Raw genomic sequence first — 24,134 nt, 5'->3', positions numbered from 1 at the left:
TTGGCCCAAAGTGTTAAGATCTATTTGCTTGTTGATGCGATGTTCTTCGTTATTGATGTGGGTCATTTCTAAAAATGTTCTTTTAGTTAAGTTGGTTTCTATATCCAAAATTTCTGGGTTCTCAAAATCCATTCTGTGCGCAAGAATTAACGTTTCGTCTGCAGCCGCTTTTGTGTGAAGTTATGCTAGTGATTAGGAGTCTAGAAGTCTGTCCTTTATATGTTTTGGAACAATCCATACACGAAATTTTGTATATTGTGTTCGATTTTTGTTTATTCCAAATTGGAGTTACAACTTTATTATATGATTTAGAAACAGTTGTGACATTTCTTTCAGAAATTATAAAGAAGACTCTTTGTGATCTCTTTAGCTTTCGGTAATTTTATTACCTTATTAGAATGGATCATAAGATACTTATTTTATGTATTTTATGTATATTTGATTTATTGTGTATATGTGTAAAATCAATTTATTATGGGTTTCCATGAATAAACTAATATTTTTAAATAGATTTTTTATTTTTATCAATTATGAAAATTAAAAAGATATTCAGAGTTATTATTCTATGTCTTGTGGTAGGCTAATTTCGGTTATTATTCATTTGCAGTTCTTATTTACCAAGAGTTGTCCATCTTCCGATGCGAAATCTCCTGCTAAAATTACTGGCAACGTATGGTAATTTTCTCCTAAGTTTTTAAAGCCTACTCGACCGTAAATGTGTGCTCGTACCTCTCTCTCTCTCTTGCCTCTACAGTAATATACGAAACGTAACTCTCTCTCTCTCTATCTTCACTAACTTATACCTCCCTCTCAACTTCCGTTTGCCTCGCCTGATCACCCTTTTTGTGACACTCTCGTCATGCATTCTCCAGCCAGGTTGCCGATGACGACACACAAATTTTCTAATTTCTTCAGATACCTTCTTGTCTAAAGTCGCGCTTGTTTCGTTACTCCATCTTCCCGCACAAAAACGCTGTATGAAACCTAATTTTGTTTCCCCGGTATATCTCACCGTTTGCTACCTAATCGACGTTCCATTTCTCAACGTCATTATTACGTACGTCAATTCATAGAAATGGATTGCTCGGAAAAAAGAGAAGGCATCATCTGTTTTGGAGCCAATAATGAAGAGGGACCTGGCATTTTTCATCCTGAAGTAATCATCGAATTGGGTCTATTTCTGATATCATCCATCCTTGTGCTCTCTTCAAGAATGTCGTTTCGAATATATTGAGATTGATCGGGCCTGTTATGACATAGAAGTCAAAGACGTATCAAGAATTGCTGGTCAGAGAGATTATTTTATTTAATTCGTTACAAATAAGCCAAAGGAATGTGATTAATAGTACGTTGGTCAAACTAAGTGATCTGTAATTGTTCGCTACAAGGAACATACTCCATGTATTGGGTTTCATAGATCAGATTTGGTCTCATAGATCAGATTTGGTTTCATAGAACAACAACATAACTAACTTTCCTTGAAAGCTTCTGATAATTACTCTTCCATATTCTCTGTTTCACCATCACTGTCGTCATTTAAATCAACAATGAATTTATTTCCACCATTAATATGGAAGTGTCCAATCTCCATATAGTCTTTTTCAACTAAAATTACTTTTTTAATCCTTTAGGGCGAGTCTTCTTCGGTAATATTAGATACTTCTTCTTTAATTAGCTCTATCACCTTCTTATCAAATTTTGAAAAATTATTTTTACGCCTGATGCTTTGTTTCAATTTTCCCCAAATCAACTCGATGGGATTAAAAACACAAAAATAGGGGAAAGTCTCAAAGGCATACACTTTTTCAAATGTTTTTGTCTGTAAAACTTCATACAGTTGGTTTTTGGTATAGTAATCTTCAAAATACAAATTGTTATTCATTTAAAAACTTTATATTTCATCTTTCCTCAAATTTTTATTCGGTACTTTGATGAGCTGCCGCGAATGATAGGAAGATTTGTCAAAAACTTTTACATTATTCGCATCCAAATTTGGGATCAATGTGTTTTCAAAGCATTCCTTGGAAATATTAGCTTCCATGTTCTTATGATAGTCAACATTGCAGTCCTTAAGTTTTTTTCCATATAATTTCAAAAAATTCGGAACTCATCCTTTGCAATGCACAATAATTAGTCGCGATCCTTTATTTGCAGGCATGTTAGGCGTACACATTCTTGAACCATCAGTCCACCCTTTCGTAACTGTGTCGTGAGTGTCATACCAAGTTTCGTCCAAATAGAAAATTTGCCGTTGTTCTTGTCTATATGTAGTTATTTGTTCTAAGTATTTGTTACGCAATTCCACTATTCTTCTGCTTTCCATAACTATAAAATAGAATAGAATATTTATTTACCAATATTGTACATTTGGCACGTCACTTAAATACTATAGAGTCATGTAACAAAATAAATAAAGACAGATTAAAAACTGATTCATCACATTTTTACACATAAAAATATTTTAAAAATATGATTGTATAATATAACACATTTACACAATGAGGAAATAATTTAGATTCCTCGTTCCTCCTATTTTCACTTTGACATGTCATTTATTTCTACTTCAGCATCAAATATTTTTTTATTTCATTTTCAAATGAAAATAACTTTATTTCTTTGATAGGCAAAGGAATACAGTTGAATAAAATGATACGATTAAAGAGTTTTGTCACAGCAGCTCACGTTGTGGCCGGAACTATCCAATTTCTTCCTTACGTTTTCCGTTGTAAGGATCTCATTGCTTTTGTAACAGTCGTATATTGTTTTTTTCAATGATTTTATTAGATGAACATCTAAAGGTATTGGTAATACCGTGTCACATCGCGTCTTGCGTTCATAAGGTTTGTTTTTGACTATTTTACGTACAGTTGACAAAGGAATTTCGGTCAAATCTCATGTTGCTTGTAATAGTTTGTTTCTCTCGAAACCAAACTTGAGATGTAGATTCTTATATACATTGAAACATACTTTTTGTGTTTCAATATTCAAATGCATCCGAGTCTCATTCACTGGTATCTCTTTTTCGCATTGTTCACCATCGTTATTGGAATCACTACACTGGAAAAGTCTGCGTTGTTATCACACTCGTTATTACTATTAGTACTTGTCCAAGGGCGCCACATTTTAAACAGCAAACACAAAGTAATTGTAATGGCACCAATATCGAATTCAAACACTCAAATCGCGATCAGTATCTGAACTGAACACGACGGCGATAACCATCCCTGCATTCCCCAATTTCTATTCGTCACCGTAACATGACTTCAAATTTAATTTTATAACTCTTCAGCCAATCATGAAACTCGGTTAGTAAAAATTATCCAATACAAACCGCCAATTCTACAGTCCACGCGGACTAGTTCGAAGCCGGTTCATTTCTACGTATTGATTTTTTTGGCCTTCGAGAGTGCCGGCAACTTCAAGAGTGCACAATATCGTTTACTTCGACTAAACATCCTATACTTTAAAAGTTATCTTGGACACGCAGAGACACTTTTTTCATAATAACTGATGTTCCAAATTAATTGAAACAAAAAAGTATAAACGAACAAAAAAATAAGCATTTTCTGAAATTTTCCAGTTGTCTGTCTGCTTCTTGGTTCGTGTGGTATATTACCCCCATCAAACCCCTCTCAGAGGGAAGCCCATGATAGAAGTCGGCCTCGATTCACCGTCTCATCTAGGAAATTGTAGCATAGATCAGAATTACGGTGTAAACAGAATAAATAAATGTGGCACTAGATAAACAGACTTCTTCAAAATGATATAACGATGACATGAAATGCTTTTCGATGTAGTCAATATTTACATTCGCTGGCACATTTTCAGCTTTCCATTACCTACTGAATGATTACAATGTTCGAAGGCTGTTTATACAGGGTGGCTCAACGAAAACGGAACAACGTTTCGAAAATAATAATAAGCATAACCTTGTCAAGTTTTGACCTGAAAACTTTCAGGGAAACGCATTCATAAGTTGTTATATGGTTTCGAAGAATGTAGAATTTGTGGAACAAAATAGATATAAAAGTAAACAGGGTTTTTATTAAACATGCGGCAAAAATTCTGCTGAATTGATTCCCGAATTTTGATCCGTGTTCGGTGCTACTATTCTCAATGACATTGATCTCATGACGTTTCGACAATCTAATTTGTCATCTTCTGGCGATTTCTATTAAGTGTTCAGAAGTCGACCGACCTTACTCGATCCGCTCCCTACTATATAGGTGAAGTAATTTTTGTCAAGGTTCGGAAGTAGACTGTCCTTACACGATCTGTTTCCTACTATACAGGGTGTCACTGAATAAGTGTGAAACATTTAAGGAGGTGATTCCTCATCGCAAAAAAGAGGGGATCTATCATATAAAGAAACTTCATTGGAGCATCCCTTGTTAAGATACAGCCCTTTAAAGGGGGTACACAATTTTTTTCACAAGCACTGAAAAAGTTACAATATTGAAACTAACCTGACGTTTTGTACTACCAAAAAGACACTTAGCCAGTAATTTATTTGGTTCACCCCATGGTTTTAAGGAGTGGAAAACGCAACCCCTAAAATTTATTTCCAATGTAACTTTTTGTCTTATTATTTGTTTACAATTTAAAAATTTATTTTCGATAGCCTGTTTCATTCTCAACAAAAAATGTCTCTTGGGTTTTTTGCCCAAAATAAACCAGTTCGCAACAAAAAATTATTATACAGACAACTACAGAGATACATCGTCATAAATGCGAACTGGATTTATTGTTATTTTGTAGTTAGTACCTGCATTGAACGATTAAAGGGTAATAAACAAAACTAATTTATTAATAACAAAACACACAACATGTAGAAATAATAGTAAATGTTCAATATGTCTACCTTCAGACATTACGCATGCGTCTATACGTCGGCGCATTGAGCCACGTATTCGCTCAAATATTCCTGGAGTCTCTCTGATTACCCTGTACGCATCGATGATGCGGTTTCTTAAGTCCTCTACATCGCGAACAGGAGTGCGATAAACCAAATGCTGTAAACGGCCCCAAATAGAGAAATCGAGAGGATTGAGATCCGGGGATCGAGCGGGTCAGTTATGTGGTCCTCCTCGACCTATCCACTGATTTTCATATGTTTCAGTTAAATGCTGACGTGCTTCTTGACTAAAATGGGCGGGGGCCCCATCATGCATAAAACACATATCCCTTCTGATGCCCAAAGGAACTTCCTCCAGCAGTACTGGATGCACTTCTCTTAAAAATTGAATGTATGCCTCCCAATTAATCGAGGAGGTAGAAAATGAGGCCCAATTAAATCATCCCCAATAACTCCGAGCCACACGTTAAGAGAAAACTGTTCTTGATGGTTAGTTTCGACAATAGCGTGAGGGTTTTCATCAGCCCATATTTGGTAATTATGTAAATTAATAATCTTGTCCCGAGAAAAACTACATTCGTCTGTGAATTATATGGTCTTCAGAAAGTCACAATTTCTTCTAATCATTTCCAGCGTCCAATTGCAAAATTCAAGACGGTTCGGAAAGTCTCGCGTTAACAGTGCCTATACTGCTTTCTACTATATAGATATTGTTGTTGGTTTTTACCTGAGTTCTTCTTCTTGATTAACCTCTTCTTCCCGTAGAGGTTTGACCTCTTCCAACGAAAAGATGAAACGAATAAAAAACTTCAAATCTCACACCCACTTTCTTTAATTTAAATTCAAAGAAAGTAACCGCTTAATGAAAGACCCTATATATTGATGACATGAACACATTTTCATTAGGTTAGGTATACCCTTTATACCAGAAAAATGAATTTGGGGTCTTACCCCCTTTTCAAAGATACTTCCCTGGAAATTGTTAAACTGGATAGCCCGCTTGATATCCCCGAAAGCAGACTACGATAGAAACACGCAGCTCACTAAGTACACTACACAATTCGATGTTCGATAAACTAATCCACAGTTTTTCAAGTAAATGTTTCTTACGCATAGGGACTGCTGTCAGATTGCCTCAAGTATCTTCTTCTGGTCCATCTTCACGAAAAATAATATTTGCAACTCTCTCAGCAGCAAACCAACGTTTCGTCCTAGCCATCCATCAGCCGTCACCAAAAAATCCTTCACTGCAGCAAAATCGACCACTTACGCGGAATAAAACACGGCATCGTGTAATCCGGCCATGACAAGAAGTTATTAATTTTGGTTTGCTCATTAAGGAAGGCGCGACGGAAGCAAACCTCGCCTTGTTATTATATATTCCACTTATGTTAATTCGCGGACTTGTGTTAATGAATTGCCTCTGAAAGTTGGAGACTCGCTGATTCATGGAGTAATGATAATTAGCGGAGTCGAGAACGGAAGAAGGGACTCGTCAGGAGTGGGATATAGGTGGGATGAGGATTATTTTTGTCGTAGTTCTGTGGGCAAATACTACTGAAAATTCGAAGCACTAAAAAAAATTCATGAATGAATATGCAACATAACTATTCAATTAGTACTTCTCAAACATATTTCCCTTTGACAAAATTCTTTCATCGTGATGAAAAATTCTTCTTAATTTCGGAACTATCTATCTGCCGTACGCACAGTCCGAAAAACAAAAATACGGGAAGAAGAAGAAACCAAATAAATGATGCATGATCTTCATTATTACTTCTTTCCCAGTTTGTTCAAGGTCACATCAATAAAAACCAACAACTTCGCTATTATATAACCGGGAGATGTTCAACTGTCTACTTTGGGGGTCCCAAGAGAAATCTCTACCTTTGTATTCTTATCTCGCACTATTCCACTGAGTGTTATACATCAGCTAATTTTGGAGGTTACCTTTTTAATATTTGAGGGATTCCGAAAATAGATCCCGGTCAGTTGATAAACTTTGAATGTTTATTTATTCCGTATAGAATATTTAACTTGTTGTTTAGTGCGATGAAATTTAGGGTATTTTGATGAAATGGGTTAGGAAATTGTTGTTTTTTCTGTAGATCTTTAAACTTTCCAATAAAACAAGAGATTCAATCAATGTTATTCGTTCTATCAGAAAATAGTTCATTTATCAAGGAGTGACATCCAAATATTTCTATTCCGAAGTAAAATCGAAGTTTAAAAATTAACCTTCCCCTTTTCAAACTATATTCCAAAATATATATGATATTTGTAAAGCAGAAATATGTACATGAATGAATATACGATCAGTACTAGTCAATTGATTATCTGTTAAACAAAATTCCACATATGAAGTTTTTGTTTCATATTAAAGAATGATTTATGATTTTGGAACTAACCATCAAATTGACCTCAAACAAGTTGGCAATGTCGCACACAGTCAGAACAACAAGAATGCAGAAAGAAGAAGAAGAAACACATTGAATTATGCGGTGGTGCCAAGCTCTTGTCAAATGTAAGGGACGTCACGTGTCAAATTGGTAGTGTTTCTCTCTAGAAATCAATTATACGAATACATTATTCATTTAAGTTACACGTTTCACTAACAAAAAAATGTTTCCAAGTGAAGTGAACAATGTGGGGCCAAATACATTAAAAGTTCGTATGTCGAATGCGAACAAAATAATTATAATGTACCAGTCCAATAACTTTCACACGATTCTTCTGCTCTTTTTGTTGAAAAAAAAAAACTAAAATTTCAAATGAGAACTTACATATAATGAAGAGCGCATGTCTCTAGCTTTAGAAATGTGTTTCGAAGATTAGGATGATGCGGGTGAAAATTTTCAATCCTATTTTCATGATTGATTGATACTGAAGGCTATGAACAATGATACTTTTTTCTTGTTCTCATGAACAATTGGCATAATTAAGTGAAACATACCGACATGTCAGAAGTCATCAAAACTAGATTAAAAAATTGAAAAACCGTTCAGCACTGTTTCAACCTACCATAAGTCAGTGGTAATAGGCTGAACTATAATTGCATTATAGACTCAAGAACCAGCGCCCTAAAAAAAACGTTGTTGAAAATAAGCTACTCGGTTTTGTGCATTTTAAACGAATAATACGTCTAATTACGGTATCGTTGAAAACAATACCAAAATACTATTCGATTCATGTGGCAGGTGACCCATATTTTTCAGTGCATTTTGTACATCATTCGAAAACACTCCTGTCCATACAACAGTCCATAGGAAATGTCTTATTAGTTGTGAATATATTTTATGTTACTTGATACTATATCAAAGCATATATCTGTTTGACCTATGTAATATCTTTCTCACCAAGATATATACCTTTTATGCGGCACGTCGGATAGTTCATTAACTTGTCCCAACCCAGACTACGTATCTCTGTGAATCATCCTGCCATCCTAAAACCCTTTATGGGGCCTCGGCGGTCCAGAAAATCATAAAACTTCAATCGCTCTAGTACCTGATGCCCGATAAAGTAGGCAACAGTTTCTTCTGGTTTCATTACAGGATATCGGCAGGATTATGACGTGACACTTTTATATTAGACAGCTTTTCGCCAAACGGAACCGGAGCACGTTTTCCCTGTCCGCATAATCAACTCCCTCAACTAAGGTGCTAAACTCTACAGGGAATTCAAACTAAGAGATACTAATTTGACCGTTAAAAGAGTCCTATATTAATGAGTGTTTATTTTTATCGCTGTTACATAAATTTTTCTTGTGAATTAGTTATGATTTAGTTGAAAATCACTTTTCCTCGATTGAAATATTAGCGATTCAGAATCGAGTTGAAACTGTCAATACTGAATCTCCCGCATACTACGACATCAATTTTCATTATTTTCAGCAACAAAATTAACAAAAAATTGTAGTGGAAACTAAAGCAAATTCAAATCCAAGATAGAGTGGATGTAAACATTGACATGCCCTACGCATGTGATATTGAAAATCCCAAGAATTGGCCAGGGTCGTATTCAGAACCAACATCTTGTTGATCGCAAATGCTATATCTTACTTAGGAAAACTTTTTTATAATAACGAGTGAAATGCGCAAGTTTTGCAGTTTAACAGGAAAAATGCAGATAACATGTGTAATATAAAAAGATTTTCATTGGATTTTTCACAGCGCACTCAAGCATTATATGAAAAGAGACGTAATTATTTCTTCATTGTTAATTTTTATTTTATGTAAAATCAAAAGGAATATTAATCAAAATTATTCAACTGGATGAATTTGTCTCTTCATCAGTAGTGTCATCCGCACCAATCTGAATTATCAGTGGCTCGATTTGTGCCTCTATTATGTTATCAAGCTTCCACATCTTTGTCTCGACTTCCGATATCACATGCCGAACACGTGGTGTTATGCTTAGCTACAAAATTCTTCACATCCGCCCATATTAACTCGATGGGATTGAGCTCGCAGTGGTATGGAGGCAGGCAAAGGACAATTTTGTTTTGGCCTGCTGTCATTTCATCTACTAGATATTTTTGGTATTCAAGCTTGCGCTCCTTGACAATTTTTAGTAGCTGTACTCTTAGCATTGAGTCTTCAAAGCTAATATTCTTTGATCGCAGCCAATTTTGGATTTCAACCTTCTTTGAAGACGTTGTCGGAATCTTCTCTAACCATCGCGAATGATAAGGTGCATTGTCCATTACAATCACAGCATTATCTTCCAAATGGGAGAGAACTTTGGAAAACCACTGTTCGAACGATTCACCGTTCATTTCTTCGTGATAATCTCCAGTTTTCTTCGACTCGAAACACCACAGCCCTTTAGCAACAAACCATTCTCATTCTCATTGCCGATGTGACAAATAATAAGCCGTTATCCTTTACCTAAAATTATGAAGAGGTATGTAAGTAAATAAAACAAATACGAGGGTTACTTTTTATATATTGAGATTGAGGCAGGTCTCAATATAAATATAAGCTTACCTAATGGATTTGTTAATCCGGTGGATAGTCCATCTAGACAGGCCCCCTCCTAGATGAGGTCACAGTTTCATCGACCCATACTTTAGGGGTAGTATGACCAGCATTAACCCAGGTTCCATCCATATAATAAATTGTTCTCTGTTGTTCCCTATAATATTTAATTTTGGTCAAATACTCTCTCCTCCATAACACAATTTCCTCTCTATCCAATAATAAACTATTGCGCCCTCGTTTTTTCCATACAAAATTCAAGTGTTTCAATACTTTAAGGAATGTTGACCGCTTAAAACTTGACAATAAAACATCTTCATTTATTTCTGTGAGCACTTTGTCTATCGTTGGTATTTCATTTCTGAAAAAGTACTCATGCACTTTCCTCCTGATTGCATGTTTATCAGCATCATCTATTGATTTTATAATGGTTTGAAGATTCTGATTTGTATTCGCTTTGAAATATGTTTGATTTTGTTTATATTCCCGTAAAACATTGTAAATCAAAGCGCAACACACTCCAATTTTATCGGGAACTTTCGATACGACTTCGTCGACAGTCGATGTCTCAATTTCTTCCATCTCTTTTCTGAACAAATTTAAAATCACTTCTTTCATCTCAACCCTCAAATGTCTTTTTTTGGATCGTTTCCTGGCTGGACTCAGAGGATAGTTCACAGTGTCATCAGCAGTGTCTGTACTGGACATCTTGGAAAACAATTTTAAACAATATACTATAACGCACGCCACACAAACACGCAAACGACTGATTACGACCCTGAGCTGGTACCAAACTCGTACCAAGAAGACGAATTCACCAATGAACGCTGCCCTTTCCATCTGACACTGGGAGATCACGTGAACATCACGTTTTACTCTATCTTGCATTTGGATAGACTTTAGTTGATTGAAAGAGTAAGTAAATGAACGAAAGTTTTGAATGAATATGGTGAAAATTAGAAAAATGAAATGGAAATACCTGCATCTTCGAATGGAAGTTTAAACGTGCTGTAATAACTCAAGTTTTCCACTCAACCTCTTCTACGAATCTTAGTGCTTGAAAGGTATACTTTCAACAGCTTATTCAATCCTTGTCTCTAATACCAAAATCATTGAGGAATAACACAATAAAGTGACAAAGGTCTACACTTAGACCGCTAAAAAAATGTAAAAGTTCACATAATCAATTCCCTAATCCCCTAATTGAAAATAAATAGAAACTCGGAAAGGGGAATGTTCCTCCTGACGAAAATCAAGTAGTTTTCATAAAAGAGCTCTAAAACAACGTATTTTAAACCTATCATTTCAACCTTTTTCTTTAAAAAATTATTTAAATACTTAAAAAAGAAGAATGAAATAATGCATTCAACATTTAAAGGGATTCGTTTCTATTTCACCATTTGGCAACATCGGTTATAGCTAATAAAGAACAATGAATCTGTCACCTGTATGAGACACAGGCGAGCTGTTCTGTTTACTTATGTTCCGAGTTCGGAGACATTCTGTGACATATGACATTTTGTGCACCTAACCTATCTTCCTCTGTATAAATAAGTAACAAAACAACTGTTGTTTATGTGGCTTGTGGAAGTGGTATTGAACTATAATTTATATTTTGCCTTAATTGTTGATTTTTAAAGATAATTTTCCTTTTTTAAAGTAGACTATCTAGGTACGTATAAATTATTTGAACTTGATATAGGCGCTGTTGCCAATATGTGAAACAAATCTCTTTCAAAATTAAAACCCAACATTTGAAACATCAATTTGAATACTTTTCTGAGTGAATTTAAAAAACTCATGAATTAAACTCAACTTTGTTTTGTTCAAACTTGCATTTGCTGTAATAACCCAAATTGAGGAACATTCCCCATTGTCAAATTGTCAAGTTACAGACAAACAGAACAATTTTCTTAGTGACAAATATAATGAATCCATGTACTAACTATGAGATAGCTTTTTGAAGTAAAACTGTTTTACGCGCGCTTGACTTGGGAAGTAAGCTGGTGTATGAGTGACGAAAGCGTTACGAAAAAGTGTGACCGGGCGAGGCGAACGGAAGTTATGAGGGAGGTATAAGTTAGTAAAGTTAGAAAGATATATATATATATATATATATATATATATATATATATATATATATATATATATATATATATATATATATATATATATTGAACAGATAAGTATATATATAAAGGTGAAACACCCCAAAAAAAGTATTTTATTCGATATTTACTGAAAGATACAATTCCCAAATTCATCAATGCCGACCCTGCATCTCGAAAATTGTAAATAGAGAACACCCACTGCTTCATTATACCATTTCTCGCCATAAAAACGACTTTGCGGTTTCTCAGGAAACTTCGAGTTGATATTTGAATCTTTGTTGGATCAAATTAACAATGTTTACAGAAGTTCATGGGGCATCTTAGTTCAATTATCTTGTATACACAGCGAGGCATCCACTGACGTAACGGATTACGAAATTAATTACGACGGTAAAAAGGCCAAAGAAAACTGTCAGAAGGAACGATCAGAGTGGGTTTTTATCGGCTTCTTAAAACCGTGCAATCAAAGCAAGGTAGAAAATGCATGAACTCTTTGATCCGAGTCAAGAACCTGATTGGGAAGGTGTATTGAACATTTCATCGTTCTTTTTTTAGATTATTTCTAGTATTATGGACCACAATCCGAAAAAAATACCAGAAAATCTATTCCAAGTGGAGAAAAATATAGGTATAGTCGAAGTAACCTGTATTGTGAATAGTTAAAGCTATCGGCATCTCAAAGGCCAAAAAAACCAATACAGAGAAATAATGCTACTCCCAACTAGTCCACGTGGGCTGAAGAATTGGCGGTTCGTATTGGATACTAATCAAGTTTAATGATTGACTGAAGAGTCATAAAATCAAATTTGAGTCTTGAGTGCAGTTACTGGTGCAGTTATAATTACTTGAAATTTTTGTTATCTGTTTAAAATGTAGCGTCCTTGAAAAAATACTAATAGTAATAACGAGTGTGATAACAAAGCTGACTTTTCCTGTGTAGTGATTCCAATAGCGATGGTGAACAATGCGAAAAGAGATACCAGTGAATAAGACTCGGATGCATTAGAATATTGAAACACAGAAAGTATGTTTCAATGTATATAAGAATCTACATCTCAAGTTTGGTTTCGATGGAAACAAACTATTACAAGCAACATGAGATTTGACCGAAATTTCTTTCTCAACTGTACGTAAAATAGTCAAAAACAAAACTTATGTACGCAAGACGCGATGTGATACGGCATTACCAATACGTTTAGATGTTCATCTAATAAAATCATTGAAAAAAACAATAAACGACTGTTACAAAAGCGAGATTCCTACAACTGAAATCATAAGGAAGAAATTGAATACTTCCGGCCATAATGAGACGTGCCGTGACAAAATTCTTCAGAATTGGATAAAGAGACTAGGATTCAGATTCAAAATAATAAACAAACGTCAAGCAGTTATGGAAAGCAGAAGAATAGTGGAATTCCATGACAAATACTTAGAACAAAATAACTAAATATAGACAAGAACAACGGCAAATTTTCTTTTTTTTTCTGATTGATTCGGTAGTTTCAAAAAACTACACCTCACGTTTGTGGAAATCAAATCGTGAAGTGACTTTTTTGAAAAAAAAATGGCAAATTTTCTATTTGGACGAAACTTGGTATGACACTCACGACACAGTTACGAAAGGGTGGACTGATGGTTCGAGAATATGTACGCCTAACATGCCTGCAAGCAAAAGATCGCGACTAATCATTGTGCATTGCGGAGGAAATGAAGGATGAGTTCTGAATTCTTTGAAATTATGTGGAAAAAACTTGAGGACTGCAATGTTGACTATCATAAGAACATGGAAGCTAATATTTTTGAGGAATGGTTTGAAAACACATTGATCCCAAATTTGGATGCGAATGGTGTAATAGTTCTTGACAACGCTTCCTATCATTCGCGACAGCTCAAAGTATCGAATAAAAATTCGAGGAAAGATGAAATACAAAGTTTTTTTAATGGATAACAATTTGTATTTTGAAGATAACTATACCAAAAACCAACTACTTGAAATTTTGCAGACAAAAACATTTGAAAAAGTGTAAGACCTTGAGGGTATTGCTGAAAAGTATGGACACACCATACTGAGACTTCCCCCCTATTTTTGTGTATTCAATACCATCGAGTTGATTTGGGGAAAATTGAAACAAAGTATCAGGCGTAAAAATAATTTCCCAAAATTTGATTAGAAGGTGAGGGAGCTAGTTGAAGAAGAAGTATATAATATCACCGAAGAAGACTGGCAGAAAAGGATTAAAAAAGTTATTTTAGTTGAAAAAGATCATATGGAGGTTGGACACTTCCATATTAATGATGGAAATAGATTTATTATTGATTTAAATGACGACAGTGAGGGCGAAACAGAGAATATGGAAGAGGAATCATCAGAAGCTTTCGAAGAAAGTAGTATTCAGAAATATTTTCAATTATCACCCTGTTATTTGAATCCCTACTTTCCCACTCACTTATATAAATGAAATATTTATTATATATATTATATAGTTCTTATTTAATCGGATATTGAATAACGAAACTAGTTAGCTCCCTAACTATATTATTGAAGGAGAGCTGTTGGTAGGTAGTTTGCACTATATCGTTTACTTGAACTGTACTTGTAATATGATTTGAATTCCCTATTCATTTTAATTTTGCTTTTTCAGGGATTTCAAATCCCTGTCTTTATACCACTAACAAAGTTGTATAGAAAAGTAATTTTTTTCTCGTTTTTCACGATTTTGATGAAATTCTAGGAAGTTATAAATCAAAACTTACCGAATCCTGTAGAGTAGTGACATATTGATCGAATGTCTACTCAATGAAAAAAATATTTTCAATATTTGTCACTCTTTGTTTCAACACACAGTGAATACATCATACTTTTTCTACTCAAAATTATTAAGAGCCCGTTTTCTCTATCACAACCGACCGGTTTCATTAACTTTATTGATGGGCTGTTCATTGAGCAATCTCAATTTTATGTGTGTAGAATAAATCATTATCCATTTATTTGATTTGCTACCATAAATTATTTTACGAGCAATCCCAATAGACTATTAAATACATAAACCGGCAACCGACTTAAATTCTTTCTCGGTTTCTGTTTAGTTTAATAGTAATTCAATATTTTCATTATGGCTCTTAATTACGTATGATCGGGGTTTTTGGGATAGAGAAATAGACGTTTCAGAAGTGTTACTAGAACATTTGTGAAAAGGTGCAGAAATTAATGTTTTGTGAAGTTTGTCCCTATTTTTGTTGTCTGGGAATCACAGGCCATATTTCTACGTGTCCCGATGCAACTTCAGACACAAGAATTGTAGATTTTCACAAAATGATGATGAAAGAAAAGTTGGAGATGTCTCTCTTCTATTCTTACTTTCACGTGAGGTATTCAACAGATGTTCAACAGAAGATTAGGGATGGTATTGACTCGACGAGATATGATTTCACAAAACGATTCTTCTATCATAATCATTCTCGTGCAGCTTTTGAAAACTCCGCATTCTTTAAGGGTGAAATGTATGCATTCGCAAAGCTTTTCTTCTAGACTCGCGTGACATTCCCGTCTGTTCTGATATTGATCGTAAGGAGTTCCTAGCTCTGTAGCAAATGTTCCCAAAACTTCAACTTGCGCTGCTAATAATTATTTCTGATAGTTTAGAACGCAATTTTTCGGAAAATGCTCATCAAAAAATAATAAGTCAGGGTACCATTCTCAACAGAATTGAACGCCAATCAAAATGATGTGTCACTTGACCCCCCTTCCCATTTAAAATTCCAAGGGTAACATCTAACCCTCCTGGGGGGTTGAAACATGAGGGCTACAAATAGTCCTTGATCCTCATATTGTTTACTGGAAGGAAGGTACATTGAGGGTAGGAAGTTTTCAAATTGACACCCCTGTATGAGTTGATCGAGACACATCTTATTGAAGTTTAGAAAACTGATTCAAAGAAAAGAGTAACCAGCCATAATCGTTCACATGAAAATTTGGCTTATTTACATTCACATGTTTTTGTCAGTAAATCAGACAATTTTCACAAGTGGTGGTTTTCACGAATGTGTTTGAGATAAAGGACCCTCTGTGAGGTAATCCTTCCAAACAAGACAGCGGGATTATTCCTTTCTTCTCTAGACAATGAAAACCCTCAGTTCATAATCTCTTTTGCACCCTCCACACAAATAATAAAACAACGTTTTACTGATTTCTCGGAATTGTTGGGAAAACACAATCGCTTTCTTACAAAAGCCCCCGTAACAAGATATCAGAAAAAGAAATAATTATCTCGAAGGGTTTTTCCGCTACATCGTACTATACATGGGTTGCTTTTCTCGATATCGTTCAGAATTGCTGTGGGATATACCAAATCCGAGTGGACTGAAAACAAACGAACCTCTGTTGAAAAGAGATAACAACAATGGATTTGGTGGAACAAGTCGAAGTCTTGCACGAAATCTATTACGAAATTCATTGACGTAGGTGGGACGTCAATCGTCTGTAATGTAGAACAATGGTTGGAGCCCTGCGGCAGGATGATCGGTTTTCGTTGCGTATCATCCAGCCCAGATGTTCCCAATCTTTTATGGTTTGCGGCTCCTTGAATGAACAAATAGAAACAGAAACAATATTCGCCATATTCCAAAAGTGTTGAGGTAGTGGGGTAGTAAACTAAATCTTTTTTTTTTTTAGATAATCACCAGCCATCACTGGCAGAGGGCACTATGAACAATACCACGAAGAATCCGTTCACAGATGAACTGATACTTAGCAAATATAGAGACAACTACTATGATATTATAGGCCTGTACGTTCCACTGTTTTTTACTGCGTTCTGTGCCAACGTCATAGTAATTATTGTCGTTTTTAGGGATCAGTACATGAGGAGGTGAGTTATCCTTTTATTCTCATATCGTATTTTGATAAAAACTTTCGACAATAAAAATAATTCGTTACGATATAGGAAACGGTAGTGAAGATAACGATACTGAGAACGATGACGACGAGGGGAACGTAGGCTAAAGTTTAATAGCGTAGATTTGATCTGAATTTTTGTTTGGTTCAAAACTAAAATTACCGTTGTGGGAATCTAAAGGGGAATATATAAGGGAAATTAAACAGTTGAGTTTACCCAAAGAGGTCTTTTCTGCACAACAGTAGAAGAACAGTAGAATACCTTGCATATTTTTGACAAAACGGAGCATTAATTCTTTTTCATTTTCAAGATTTTGATATTCTAAAACTCTAAATCAGGGTGAATATTCGTTTTGAGGGCACCCGGCGATTTTGAAAAAATTTTTGACTTTACTTACGTATTTTGATGCGTAGATTACGAATTCGAAAGAAAAAAGCAGCGCTCTCCCTTATTTACAAAGTTACGGCCCTTCAAAGTTCAGAAAAGGGCACCTTTTCAGCCTTCTTTTTCACAAGATAAACTATTTGAAAATACAAGAATTTATTCACTAAGTCACCTTTACACCTTATTCCTCCTTATTTGACACTTTTCAATTCAACAATTAACATTTTTCTTATAAAAAACTCAATTTAAAAACGAATGCTTCTTCTAGTGACATTCTTTTATTTCTAGGTTAGTTACTAGTGACATTTCAGAAAAAAGTGGTTGGTATTTGTCGCCGCCTACTATTTCAAATTCGTAATACCAAACACCAACCTATGATCTAAAGAATGAACGCAAAAAACATTTGAATTACTTTAGTAATATTGATAGAATCAGTCGTACCGACTATAACATTAACCCTAAAAACGTTTAATACAGAGATATATAACCAAAAAGCAGCTCCATACATTTTTTAACATTTCTATTGGAAAAATGTTGATTGTTGAAGTGAAAAGTGTCAATGAAGGAGGAATGAGTTGTAAAGGTGAGCTAGTGCATAAATGCTTGTTTTTTAAAAAGTTTATCGTGTGAAAAAGAAAGCTAAAAAGTTGCCTTTTTCTGAAGTTTGAAGGGCCGTAAGTTTGTAAATAAGGGAGAGCGCCGCTTTTTTCTTTCGGATTCGTAATCTACGCATCAAAATACATAAATACACTCAAAAATTTTTTCAAAATCGCCGGGTGGCCTCAAAACGAAAATTTACCAGCATTTTTTCTGAATAAATCGTATACATAACTCCTGAACTCCTATTGATTTGCTTTCTTCTATGAAACAACATTACTGGTACCATTTCAAAGATTTATCTTCACAAGAATCAAAAATTCTTTCGTTTGGGAGCAGTTGAATGTCTAAAATTGTCAACTGTCAAAGCACGGAACTCGAAATAAGCAAGCGACAAATGTCTAGTTCATTTCGGTTTTGTAATTTAAAGTTTCATGAATAGTAAAGTGATGAAGTAAGTTTTTGTTTTCGTTGTTCTGTCATTTATACAAGATCTGCGAAAAAAATGTAACACCGTTAACAAGTAACATAACAACGAAATATATATCTCCTCAAAAATCACGTGTTAAGATATAAATTGTACAACTCAATTGCAAGTAGTCTTGTTTTCTCAATGGCATCAAAAAGTCTGACATGATATACCAGATTTTTTCGATGTTATAATGATAGCATCACAATATTGTTCAACATATCATTACGAGCCACCAATGGATCAACGGAATAAAAAAGAATTGAATCCTGGCGGAAAAAAACGTTTTAATGGAAATTTGGAAACCGTCGTTTGACGTGTATGTTTTTACTGCTACCTGGGACGTGTCCATCAAGTGTGTCACATATGAAAGAATTGTTACAACTACAAGTATCATCTTGTTCAATGATGGTCCGGGTACAAATATTTGACAATATTCAGTTATCCATTGCCGCGACCTAAACATATCCTCTTGAATAGTTTCTAGTGTTTTAGGAGGAATGAATCGTTTTAAGCTCGAGCTAAGGGTTTTGAAGTGACGATCTGGCATAATTAGTACGCCCTCAACGCTACAGACGAATAAAGGTAACGTTGCAATTAGTAATAAGTATTGTAATGAGAGGATACCGTCGTAGGGCTGGTGAAACTAATTGGAGTAGCGAATTTTGGCCTCATTCTAGATGATGCTCCAAAGCCGTGTGAGATAAATTAATCGATTGCTCTCTTTGAAGAACTGGTATAATGGTCAATGTTGAAAATTTGAGAAATATCACTGTTGAACTGGCCGAATCAATAAGAACATTATGGTATGAAACATGAATGACAAGTGACAAGCGTGACGTTTCAATTACATCATGGAACAATGAGTTACTGAAATCTGAACATGGTTGCCAAAATTCTGTTTTGAAAATAATAAAATTTTTTAGGGAAATTCACAATGGAAATTCAATTCATTTTACACTGAAACTGATATAAACTGATGAAAAAAAGCAAAATGAACAAAAGCTTCATGAATTTCTAACAAATATCTTCCACCTTAATCGATAACATAATTTCCATGGCCAATTTAATTACCCTCGTCAATTGAAAGTGTTCACAGAACGTTCAAAGGACTATCTGAAATTTGTAAAGGCAAATGTCTCTCGAATAGAACGTCTTGGTTAAGTTTATTCATGAAGGTTTAAGCCTCAGGTGAAGTTTCGGAGAAACAAGACTAACATGGGGTCTGTTTACGTACAATAAAGTGTACAAAGGGACAAGGAGATGTTTAGACAACAGTTATTCGGAGAGTGCAACTGATTTGAGAATTCTGAGGTAGATTGTGAACAAAAACGGAGTTTGTAGCTGAAAGATCGCAAGCTAGTATATGGTAGTGTAGTATATGGCGAGAAGAGAATAAGCCTAATTCATTCACGCTACAAATTGTACTGTCTTCTTACTAACCTTATAATGCCTGACACAGGGACTGATGATCATATAAAACCAGGGTCAAATACAAGCATCCTAGTTACAGTAATCGGAACAACGGAACAACAACTCGACCACCCACTAGCCTATAGATGAACCACTCCCGGCTCCCCAACATAGACGAACTCAAATCTGGTGACTATGCAGGCCATTCCAGTAGTTCAGTTAACAAGTCGTAATGAACTGTTTCAGGACTAAGCGATTCTTTCCCAAACACCAACTGAGAAAGACCAAGTTTTCCACATTTTCAATGGCCCTAAGTATATATAAAAATATCTCCGACGTTATCTTTGTCGTTATAAGCACAGTCCTTGTCTCGTCAAACCATTTCCATTATCACGAAAGGAAAACACAATTCCAGTCATTTTCCCAACAATTTTGGGCTCATTATTTGAACAATATTCGAAAGAACAACCGAACCACTCGAGTTTATCCAACGAAACAATAGAAAATCTGCTCCTTTCACAGGGCGGGATTGCAGCGGAGACAAAACCGTCCTGACAGACCAATTCGTTATGATAATTTCGGTGGGCTGAAAGAAAATCCGATTAAAGGATTTAAAGGCGGGAAGGTTTTGCAGATAATTTAACGCGAAAGAGTTTGTAATTCGCGAGTTGATGCCTGGTACCGTTGGATGTGGACGCAATGGAAAAAATATTTATAGAGTGGTCCGTTTAAAATATCGGATCTCTACTACCCATAAAAATATGAAATAAATACACAAATATGCACACAAAAATACTCGAAAGTGTCATGGCGTCGCTTGTGACGTCACTTTCGAGTAGACTACATGTAAACATTAGAAGCTCTTCCATACATTTGCTGATAACCGTTATTAAATGTGAGTTCAGAGGTTTATCGGTGATGTACAGTTCCTCAGTGTACTAATACTTTTATAAAAACTCCGAGCAAGTTATTTATATTCGCCTCGTACAAAAAACCAACATGAAAATCGAGGCTCAAACTTTCAAGGAAATATTGCCCAAAACTCAACTTCATTTTTGTGAAGATCACTTTGACGTATGTGTTTACCTGAATTTGTAGATTATATACCAGTATTATCTTGGTCAAGGACTTTTTTGAGGTTAGGTTTCATCTCTCGTATCTTTCACCCTTGTTACTGTTGTATCATACAATATGTCAAATTCGATTTTTTTCTCTGGGGCTATATCGAATCGAAAGTTCATGTTACGCAACCAGAGTTTCAAAAAGCATGGCACCCGGCTCCGCACGGGTGCCATGCTGATACTACATATAGAGGATAAAGCACTATTTTTAGACACAGGCCACCGGCCGGTACCGCCGCTATGTTCCTGTATTTTGAATGAGTAATATTCATTTAAATTACATGCTGTGAAGGGCCATAACGACTTCGTCGTTTTATACTATGTAGTGATGTTTCCCTCTTATGAAAATTTCGTTCGACTGTGACATCTTGCTCGAAATTCAAAACGGGGGAGACATGTAAATGAAAAGGAGCCACAACTAATTCTTCGCAGTTGTAATTGTGACATGAACCTTCAACTTATTTCGAGGAAAAAATCGTAAATAGAAATTTTAGATAAGTACCTACATTCCGGACTTCTCCCACAATTTTGTTGTGTAGCTACCTTTTGGTTGTATATAATATATATACACTACGTAGACATTGTCCAATCACACAATTCTTGCAATTTCGTTAATTTTTTGTTTCAGTGTTACCAATTACTTCCTAGTCAATCTGTCCATAGCTGATCTACTCGTCACGTTGGTATGCATGCCCAATGCAGCATGGCTGGCCTACACTACGATGTATCCATTTGGGAAACTAACCTGCAAAATATCGCCTTACCTTCAATGTGAGTGTTTCCAGAAGTTTTCAATTGTAACTTTAATTGGGCAGGATATTTTCCAGTAGAGAATTTTATTATACATATAAGCAACACAAATATCATATATTCCAAAGGGACCATTATAAATCTCATTTACTTGAGAATACCTGTTGGAGAAGTGAGATAGTTGTTGAAAAAATCACTAGGAAACGGCAATTGTTTATTTATTCTAAGTCTGATATATTTACTTCTCTAAACTCAGTAGGTTATGTAGGTATTCAAAGGAAAGTCTAAAAATGATCAAAATAAATTTTGAATAGTCAAGATCTGTCTTTTGGCAAAAAGTCTAAGGAAATTTTTATTATCTATTTTATGTAATATTTTGGAATTTCTGTTGGGACTACAATTATGATTGTGAAATTTATTGTGATGGCCAAAAGCAGATTTTTCAGGTTTTTTTAAATGTTCATTAATACGAGTAAAAAGAGGTCTACAGGTTCTACCAATATAAGATGCAGAACAATCATAGCAGTCAAGCTTATAGACTCCACTTTTGTGTAATTTGTTAATTTTGTCTTTGGAATTTACTGAAAAGTTACTCATGGTATTTTGAGATTAAAAAGAAATGTTTGTGTCAAGTATGGTATTTTCTATAAATTTGGAAATAACAGTACACATATTTTGGTTAAAATGAGGTAAAGAAAAATATTTCACAGAAGGTGAACTAACCAAGGTGGTAGAGTTGAAGGCCAATCTTCTATCTGACCTGTGTTAAAATTTACTAATTAATTTGTGAATAATAGATGACAGGGCTGCTCCTAGCTATACAATTCAATATTTTTTCTTACATGCATATCACATTGACGAAAGGCATACATTTTGACTTCATTTGGTTTTGAATTGATTCGAACGAGGTCACGGTATATATTTACAAATTTCAATCACTTCGTCCTTCGATAGTCGAGTAATCTGTCTATTTATGTCTTCCGTCTCATTATGATAGGCGTTTCCGTCTGTCATAGAACTCATAGAAGTCATAGATCTCGATCACGTCGATCACAGAGCACAAAGCACTTATTTTTCAGATCAGTGAAATGTCAAATCTGACGAAAACCGCTGACGCTAAAAGAAAAATGACGAATTTGAAATAAATATTTATGAATGGTAGTTGGTAGTTCACCTCACCCCTCTTGATTTTTGTTTTAGGAGACTTTGTGTTGTCATTTGATTTGATACATAATATAAGCTGAAGCTAGATTGGTGAATGCAGAATTTTCAATTAATAATAATGCAAATAGTAATCAAATCAATATAAATATTTGTAATAACCACTTCAAAATATTTTCATTTCACATACGATGGAGTGTCTGCGCATGTGCTAATCGCTTTTATCCATCTTTGCATCATGTGGCAAGCTGTCACTTGTCAATTATTCTGATGACAGTGTTGGCGACCATTGATGCTATACAATTATAGCGAAAAGCATACATTTTCATCTGTCATTTTCGTAAAAACTTTTTTGCCTTGGAGCAGCACTGATAGATGGTTGGTAACCATTGTTGACAGCAATCTGTTTTAATATATTTGATTCTAAACTAGAAGACCCTATATATAAACAATATCATATCAGCAGTAACATATCCAATAAAAGTTTGTCTTCGAATAGAAGAAAAATCATCAATCCCCTTTTTTTCAGGTATAGCGGTGTCCCTGAGCATATTCACGATAACAGCGATGGCTCTGGATCGATACTTAGCCATCACAAGGCCATTCGGAATGATATACAGGTCGTTCAGCAAAACGACCACCGTCGTCATAATCATAGCTTTATGGGTGATGTCGCTGGTCCTTTTTTCGCCCATCCTGTTCATATACAGGCTACGAGAGGATTTTTTCCCGACTGATTTGGGACTGCTGGTGTCTGTGTGCATAGAGGATTGGAGTTTGTTTCCCATTTCGCAGAGCGATCTAGGAATTGTTTGGTTTGTTTTCATGTTCGCCATGCCAGGTGAGTCAATGTCAATAACAATTTTATAGAATGTATCAACAATAATAATAACCCACTTAGGAGAAGCTTCCTTTTTCTAAAATCCCATCTTGGTCATCGAATACATGTAGCTCTTGTCTCGGCCTTCTGGAGAATTGGGGAAAGTTTAGCACCCATTGGTGAGGCCAGAAACATCACTCACATCATGACGTCAATGGATATGATCATAACAACCAAGGTGCTTCATAAAATTATTCTCCTGGAGCTATAATTGAATTTGAATTTATATCTGAAAAGGCTAAAATCTTTCTAATCAACACCTCGAACAGCTGAGTGTGATGTCCTTTTGCTTATAGTCAGACTTGAAGAGACCGACGACCTGTTCCAGGCTCGGACGAGAAGAAGACCTATTGGTGAAAAAATTTTCAAGAACTCAGCATCACTTGATCAGAATGTCCTGCTCTTAGCACTGGCGGCAGTCTCTTGGTTGTTTGAGGAGTATTCTCACGCCCCAAATGAGTATTTTGGGTGGTCATATAGATGTATGTATGTAAGTCTCTTCTTACAACACAGTACTGT

General features: G+C 35.2%; 1 protein-coding gene across 1 annotated transcript in view; it reads left to right on the top strand.

Annotated features, from left to right (window-relative positions):
- The window catches only part of LOC111506419 (tachykinin-like peptides receptor 86C), a 62,996-nt gene that overhangs the window by 25,001 nt on the left and 13,861 nt on the right, over positions 1 to 24,134 (top strand). The window contains exons 2-4 of the mRNA XM_023161484.2: positions 16,618 to 16,813; positions 21,453 to 21,595; positions 23,265 to 23,576. Coding sequence (XP_023017252.1) covers positions 16,650 to 16,813; positions 21,453 to 21,595; positions 23,265 to 23,576 — 619 coding nt within the window. The 5' untranslated portion in view covers positions 16,618 to 16,649. The remainder of the gene's footprint in view (positions 1 to 16,617; positions 16,814 to 21,452; positions 21,596 to 23,264; positions 23,577 to 24,134) is intronic.

This window comes from Leptinotarsa decemlineata, unplaced genomic scaffold (assembly GCF_025532065.1).
Source record: "Leptinotarsa decemlineata unplaced genomic scaffold, Ldec_3_MD MMD2_tig00026307_RagTag_RagTag, whole genome shotgun sequence".
NCBI lineage: Eukaryota > Metazoa > Arthropoda > Insecta > Coleoptera > Chrysomelidae > Leptinotarsa > Leptinotarsa decemlineata.
The sequence above is the reverse complement of the archived record's forward strand: the minus strand, read 5'-3'. Positions and strand labels throughout refer to the sequence as shown.